General features: G+C 36.6%; 1 protein-coding gene across 3 annotated transcripts; it reads right to left on the bottom strand.

Moving 5' to 3' along the window:
• Positions 1-1,508: 1,508 nt before the first annotated feature.
• LOC141343576 (eukaryotic translation initiation factor 5A-1-like) lies at positions 1,509-7,267 on the bottom strand. Of its 3 annotated transcripts, none has more exons than XM_073848142.1 (5): positions 7,140-7,267; positions 5,891-6,080; positions 4,146-4,250; positions 3,875-4,006; positions 1,509-1,879 (listed from the first exon to the last, which is right to left on the bottom strand). In XM_073848142.1, the coding sequence occupies exons 2-5, from the start codon at positions 6,056-6,058 to the stop codon at positions 1,817-1,819; spliced, it is 468 nt and encodes a 155-aa protein (XP_073704243.1). In that variant the 5' UTR covers positions 6,059-6,080; positions 7,140-7,267; the 3' UTR covers positions 1,509-1,816. The 3 variants fall into 3 exon arrangements, with proteins under 3 accessions (XP_073704243.1, XP_073704245.1, XP_073704244.1); XM_073848144.1 differs by having other exon boundaries at positions 7,145-7,221; XM_073848143.1 differs by having other exon boundaries at positions 7,056-7,196.
• Between the last annotated feature and the right edge of the window lie 624 nt (positions 7,268-7,891).

Below are 7,891 nucleotides of genomic sequence, written 5' to 3' on the forward strand. Positions count from 1 at the left end.
TGTAACAGAATTATGAGAAATAATAAACTCAAAATAAAATTGCATAGTAAATATGAGAGAAGTTTAAAAATAAACACAAAAGCTTGTTTGTTTTTCAGTTGAGTTTATTATAATTGCTCCCCTCTTATCCCAATCTGTGGTTTCTTACAATTATCATTCAACTAGCTATATGGAAAACACTGAACACTATTTCTACTGCTCATCTGATTAAGACCTTCTTACAGTTTGCATTGGTTATATAATGACCCAAGTTTCTTCCTGCCTGTCACTGATAGTCAAGCTGCTAATTTTAAGAAATTAACCAAACATATGCATCCAGTAAAAAGTGAGATTCACTTGAAAGCATGAACACTAATGTTTTGCAGATAGAGACAGAGAGGTATTTAACAGTGATATTTAGGACCAATACTACAAACAGCAAAATAACTGAACACTGGAAACCTGAGAGACTCTTGCTGAGTGTGATATGCCAATGTGAATACTGTACAGTCATACAATACTTTCCACTTGAGCTCTCAGATCTACGGCTACTTTTATACGAGAGCTAGATTTACAAGAACAAACACTAGCTGAAAGAGGGAACATAGCAAGACGACAGCCAACACAGCTGAAAATACCTCTAAGAAAAACATTCAGCCTAACAAAGAGCATTTTCATTTTGCTTATCCATCTTATAGTAAACAAAAACTATTGAGAGAACTCAGAAACCTAGAGGAAGCCAAATGCAAGATACAATAGCAGCGCTCCTCATTTCTACAGCAAAAAAAGGAATTTCAGACGCTTTCTATTATCAAAATACTATATTTTTATGAGCCAAATGCAAACTGTGCCCTGAAGGTTGAAAACAAAACTAAAGAAATAAAGCCTTTATACCAGTAAACATGTAAAATGCAATAAAAATGTGAATACTAAAGAATGTTTATATTGAAGCCCTTGAGCACACACTGTGCCTGTCCACAAGTACAAAAAAAAAAAAGCAAATTTTTGCAGCATAAAAATTTGTTGTATAACAAAGCTACTGTAAACAGAGTTTGTTACAGAGGGCGTTCATAGCCAAAATGATAATTTTCTGTTACGACTAAAAAGATGTAACAAAGAAAGTTGGGTTATTGCTCAATCACTACCAAATTAAACATTAATTATGAAGGGACACACACTGTAAACTTTAAAGAAAACCTGAAACTGTCAGGAGGAGGAGAACTACAAAAAACAGGTTGTGTTACTTAGATCAGTTACATTATATTTGGTCTGAATTAAATGTCAGTAAAAGTTGAGTGTGTGTTTTCTGCCTTAGGACTGCTAGTTTCCGGTCACCCCGCCAAGCTGTCCGAGTGACAATCAAACGAATCCTAGCCTACCTGAGACACACAGGCTTTGGCACAAATGGAAATGTACCAAACGCCAGCAAACTAGTCAGTGTCATTCATAGAGGTAATCTTCTATGTCTGCTGCCTGATTTGCAACAGTTTAAGGCCCGTCGGCATGAATAAAAAGGTTTCTGCAATAAGTAGAGCATTAAAAAACTATTCCCATTTTTAATAATGAATGATAAAAGTGCTTTTGTATCATGGAAAAGGAATGAATCAGGGAAAAAGAGAAGGAATAAGTGTACAGGAAACCCATTTTGATATGGAAATATCCTGATTAGACAACACCTCATGAGACAGGTCAAAAGGTCCAGCATCTTTACTGTTTAACAGAACCAATTCTGGGTGGTTTGTGAAGGCTGTGGCTTTGGTGACTTTTTTTTTAGAACTAAAATGTAGTATTTGTGGTATAGAGGCCCTCACTCAACCTGCCCGTCAGCTTCGGTTCATTATGAGCTCATGGGCTTGATGGCAATGGGACACTCTTCCCCCATGGCAGCCAAAACGGAGACCTGCAAGAGTCAAAAAAAAAAAAAAAAAATGACATGGTAAAATACTAGAGCTAATTTTTAAAGTCAGCATAAAAATAAAATTCACCCTATAGATCTCTCATTATAGAATCATGTCATTTCAATGTTGTAAATACTCACCCTCATGGTGTTCCAAACCTTTAGGACCTTTGTTCATCTCCAGAACACAAATTAAGATATTTTTGATCAAATCCGAGTGCTTTCTGACCCCGCATAGACAGCAATGCCACTACCACATTCAAGGTCCAGAAGGTTAGTAAGAGATCATTAAAATAGTCCATGTGACATCAGTGGTTCAACCTTAATTTAATGAAGCTACAAGAATACTTCGTGTGTGTAAAGAAAACATTTTTTTTCCTCTTTCGTGCCAGTCCAACACACGTTCATGAGAGTACGCAACTCTCGCGTATGCATTCCTCTGATTCAGTGTTCATTTTGACAGACTATGACTAAATCAAAATTTGCTAAGTCATAGTCTAAGGTCATTGCACACAGAGTCCAAAATTTTTGCACATTAAAAAAAGTAATTTTTATAAACATTAGAAAAAACATTACTGGTGTATATCTTGAGACAAAACAAAGGCACTGATATATTTTAAGTTTAGTCAGTGCAAGTTTATTTCAGCTGAAACAACCTAGACTTACATTTTAGTCTAGGACTAGACTTAGGCCTTGTCTGTGAAACTGGGAGTTAGTCTGCTAAAATCTAATGGGTTTAGTTACAGTGTAATGCATTTATTAAGCATTTCTCTAAAATTTCCAAACTCATTGTATAGGTTTGATATTAAGGTTTTATCATGATAGACAAAGATTTAACTGCCACGACACGCAACACACCTTTATATTACAATTTTAATGAAACCACATCTCATAAAAATAAATAAATAAATAAATATATATATATAAAACATTTTGATTAATTAGGGCTACGGAGCAGAGAGTGATTTTCTGTCTTTCTGTTGTTGCTTGATTAACATCAATGCCACAGAAAATAGCAACTCAATTAGGCTGCTGTCTGAAAGCACAGATGAAATGTACTGCTACACGTCCGATAATCTCCCAACTGTTTACATTCACTGAAGACGTAACCGAGTGGGTTTTCATGAATACTTGTCAAAACTGACAATTCAACAATTTTGTGCGCATTTCTCCATTCATATGACGCAAAAGAGTACCTGTGCACTGTGTGAGAGGCGCTGCTTCGGTGTGCGCTCAGAAAACCAGACCGAATTGAGTTCTCGTGTCGTCAAATTTATCCATATGTCTGAGCATTTCCTACTCCCAGATATTGACATTTCTGAAAGTTTTATGAGATGTGCAGCAAGTGTATGCTAGCTTATGTCCTGCCAGATAGATCAATAGGCTGCTACAATTCAAATGTACGCATCTAACCTCCTATGAATCTCTTTCCAAACAAAATTAACACTGCTCTGATTGAAAACACGTCACTGCGCATCCGGGTTGTAAGTCAAAATGGAGGCACCTGTGTCAGCAGCACCACATGCTTGGGTTGTGGTACCGTCGTGAACGTGCATCGAAGACAGACACGGAAGAGAAGAAATTGTTGAATGAAGTCATTTTTGTTTTCTTTGCACAGAAATGTATTTTTGTACCTTCATAACATTACGGTTGAACCACTGACATCACATGGACTATTTTAACAATGTCCTTACTACCTTTCTGGGCCTTGAACATTGTAGTTGCAGTCTATGCATGGTCAGTAAGCTCTCGGATTTCATCAAAAGTATCTAAATTTGTGTCCTGAAGATGAACGAAGGTCTTACAGGTTTGGAACAACATGAGGGTAAGTAATTAATGACAGCATTTTCATTTTTGGGTGAATAAACCCTTCAACTACAGTTACTCAGATGGTGAAAGTCTAAACTAGCAGAAAAATTAAAAGAAGTCTGTTAAAAACATTAAATTAGCTAACAGTGGATACCATCTAAATTCAGGTGAATTTGAAACAATACAGACCAGAAATTCATCTCCAGATTCAAATTTGCTCTCTATTTCCTTGCCCAGATCCCCTTCAGGCAGCTTGAGGTCCTCACGCAAATCTCCATTATCCTTCAGCAGGGAAAGGTAGCCATCGGTAATGCCAACCAACTGCGCCATAGGAAAGACAGAAAAGCCACATTTAGATGTTTTATTTGTAGTACAAGCTCAAGACAAGAGTTTAATAATAAAACAAGTACAAAACATGGATTTAAAAAAGGCCTAAAATGTGTTTATGGTCTGAACATACTTGATAGTCCAGTCTCTTGATGTTAGGAACATCCATGTTGTGGGTGGAAGGACAGATATCTTCATTTTTCTTTCCAGTGAATATGTCAATTCCAACCATGTGCACCTGAAAATAAAATGAAGCCTCAGCATTTAAGATGTTTAATGATCAATAACAGAGATGTATAGTAACAAAGTAGAACTACTTCACTACTGTACTTAAAGGAGTAGTCCACTTTCAGAACAACAATGTTTTCTTCAGTCGTCAAGAAATTGTTTTTTTGAGATAAACATTTCTGGAAATTTCTCCATATAATGGACTTAAATGGTGCCCCGATTTTTGAATCTTCACATACGTCACACGTGACCTTTCGACGCGAGTACGTAAAGTCGGGAATGCGCATTACAAGCCCTAGTGCTAGACGAGTTTCAATGCTTAAAAGGTATATAAAAATATATATTTCTAAGAAAATGACCGAACGTTTCGGTAGACAAGACCCTTCTTCGTCAGCTGGGATCGTTTACAGCCATTTGAAGCTGCATTTAAACGGCATTTTGAAGATTCAAAAATCGGGGCACCATTTAAGTCCATTATATGGAACATCTTGGATGACAAGCGGGTGAGTAAATTAAGTAATAAAAGGCCGTATCTGTACTCTACTGGAGTATTGTTTTTTTCTCCTACTTCCACTTTTACTTCAGTACATATTTTCGATGAGTTTAATACTTTTACTCTGATAGATTTTTTATGTGCTGCATCGTTACTCGTTACAATTAGAAAAATGTTATCAAATCATTCCAAACCCACTATCACTGCCAGAGCAGTAGATGGCTCTGTCACAGGTTTGAATAAGCTGGCCCATCATTGAGCGAATCAGACGATCAAAGAAGACAGCACTGCCTGCCTGCATTGAGAGCACTTTAGTTTGTTTTCGACACAGAAAACCCAGAAATTCCACCTTCAACTCCTTCACTTTCAACTGATCGTGGCGATGAGGAAGAAGACCACCTGTGGCCCTATTTAGAGTCCATGTTTGCATTTGTCGGAGTGAAAGACAATTCATATAGAATGAAGTGCTTACTCTGCCTCCCGAAAGATTGCGAAATAATTGCCTTCAAAAATTCACCGTCAAATTTGAAAAAAAAAACATATTAAGGCAAGTTAAAAATAATATAATACACAAAACACAGCAGTTTGAGCTATCCGTAAGCGCTAGATAAGTTAACTAACGTTACCTACCCATGGTTCATAACATACTGCGATGTTCACTTAATGTTAACTAGCTGGCTATCATAAAGGCTGTGTCACGCTGAATGGTGTTTTTGACCCATCATACATACATATATATAAATAAAATCATAAACCATGTTTCTTTTCGTTCTGCTTAATCACGTGCCCATAACATTGTTTCAAACCTGTTTGACACAAACATATATCTAAAATAAACGAAAGAATATGTCTTTTGACTTCTTTCTTTAATAACTACATAACACAATTCTTGTACTTTTACTTTCAGTACTTGAGTAGTAAATTTTAAAATAAAATACTTGCAATACTTAAGTACAAAATATGTTGAATACTTTAGTACTTCCACTATGGTGCTTAAAGAGCACTTCAACTTCTACTCAAGTCACTTTTTTGATAGAGCACTTGTACTTTTACTCAAGTCTGGGTCTCTAGTACTTTATACATCTCTGATCAATAATGTATTACGAAATTTGGCCTTTAACCATAAGCCTTCGGCAGTGAGTTTATTAACATGATACCTTGGCATGTCCATGCTTGCCAGTCTTGGAGGTAGACATCTCCACAATCTTGCAGGGACGTCCCTTTAGCACCACAAAGCCGTTCTTACGCAGAGCACTGCACTGCATGGGGAAGGTCAGGGAAGCCCCAGCATCTCCACTGGTGAAATCAGTATCAAGATCAGCCATGGTGGGTTAAGAGTAGAGGATTCTGTGCACAGAAGAAAATGGTATTGATACATGGTATACACATAGCAAAGTTCTTCAGAGAACACAGACCACATGAAAAATTATGTAAAATCATTTACTAAAGTTACTGGCATGGCATTGCCATGATGCTATGCTCAGAAATCCTTAGCAATACCATGACACATGTACAAAAACAGAATAGTAAAAATGAAAATTGCGTTATTTTTGTTCCAAACCTGTATTTGTTTGAACATAAAAGATAATCTGAGGAATGTCTCAGTTTATTTTTCATACAATTGGATCAACAGTAACCAAAACTTATGTTCCACAGAAGAAAGTCATGCAGGTTTGAATCAACACGAGGTAAAATTTCGGGTGAGCTGTTCTTTTAAGTGTGGCAAAACATTGCTAGTTTGCTGATTCGAAGATTGTACACAATAGATTTACTTAAATAAAAGCTAAAGCTAAAACAACTAAGCTAAAGCTTAAAGCTAGAACAACTCTTGGCCTGGTTGAAATGCTCGAATAGAGTAGACTGTGTTGGAACGCAACCTAAACTAACGTTAGCCATACGAACTCACTGCCAACGGCGTAAATGTGAACAAATCTACAAATCATTAACTAACGTTACTAACTACCACGACCTGGATACCAAAAACCAAGCGTGTAAGGTTAAACTAAACTAAATTTGCCGAATCTAATGCAGTCGGAGCCGTATGGGTGCTTGGGCTGGATGAATGACTCACTTTACAGCAGCACACAAAGTTAACCGGAACTATTGAGTTGACCGACTCATTTAAAGCAGTTTATGATTTCATAAACTGTATAAACCACGAATTTTGCTCGTGAACAAACACAAATTACGGTACATCGTTCATAACGGAGTAAACAGAGAGGTTCGCATTTGAAACAAGAACTTTTGTCAGGCCGTTATGCTGCTCTGTCTGTCTAGCTTTGCATCAGCTTGACACACATGCGAAATAAAACAACTCCACACCCTGCCGTTTTGATCACACAATCGACCGCTTCAGGACACTGTCTTCAGTCACCAAATCCTCTTTCCAGAGTTTTATCCACCCACCGTACGTTATTCAGAGGATTCGTCTATATATGTTGCGATGCTGGAGCAGAGAGCATTGAAAACGCCAGTCATTCCCTTCCAACAAAAGACGAAGAGATCTGCGCATGCGCGTGCACCTTTACTGCAACGAGATTCTCATGCACGAGGAAAAACTGCTTCAGCTGCGTAGTGCTCAAATTTAGCCAGTCAAACAATTAGTAAAACACAAAACAATTCACGAAAACAGCACAAATGTAAAATACAATGAAAAAACAATTAAACCGTTATTTTGGCTTTGCCAACAAATATTATAAACGATAAAATGAATTCGCTTATCATTGAAAACACGTGGCAACTTGCCTCGCCCTGTCATATCTCAAACGCACCATTGTCCTAACAGCACAGTTAAACCTTTTTGCTCAAAATTTAACAATTGTGTGTTGTATTTACATCGGAAACTCCGGTTAGAAATTACAAAATATTATGATATTGTACTACAGGTCATTACACTACCAGTCAAAAGTTTTTTTTTTTAAATAATATGTTTTAAAATGTAATTTATTCGCGATCAAAGCTATTTTTTTTTGCATCATTACTACAGTCTTCAGTGTCACATGACCCTTCAGAAATCATTCTAATATGCTGATTTGCTATTCAATAGACATTTTTATTATCAATATTTGAGTATATTTTTCAAGATTCTTTGATTAATCCAAAGATCATAAGATAAGCATTTATGTGAAATAAAAAGCTTTTGTAACATTCTACACTAT

Source organism: Garra rufa, chromosome 10 (genome assembly GCF_049309525.1).
Source record: "Garra rufa chromosome 10, GarRuf1.0, whole genome shotgun sequence".
Lineage (NCBI taxonomy): Eukaryota > Metazoa > Chordata > Actinopteri > Cypriniformes > Cyprinidae > Garra > Garra rufa.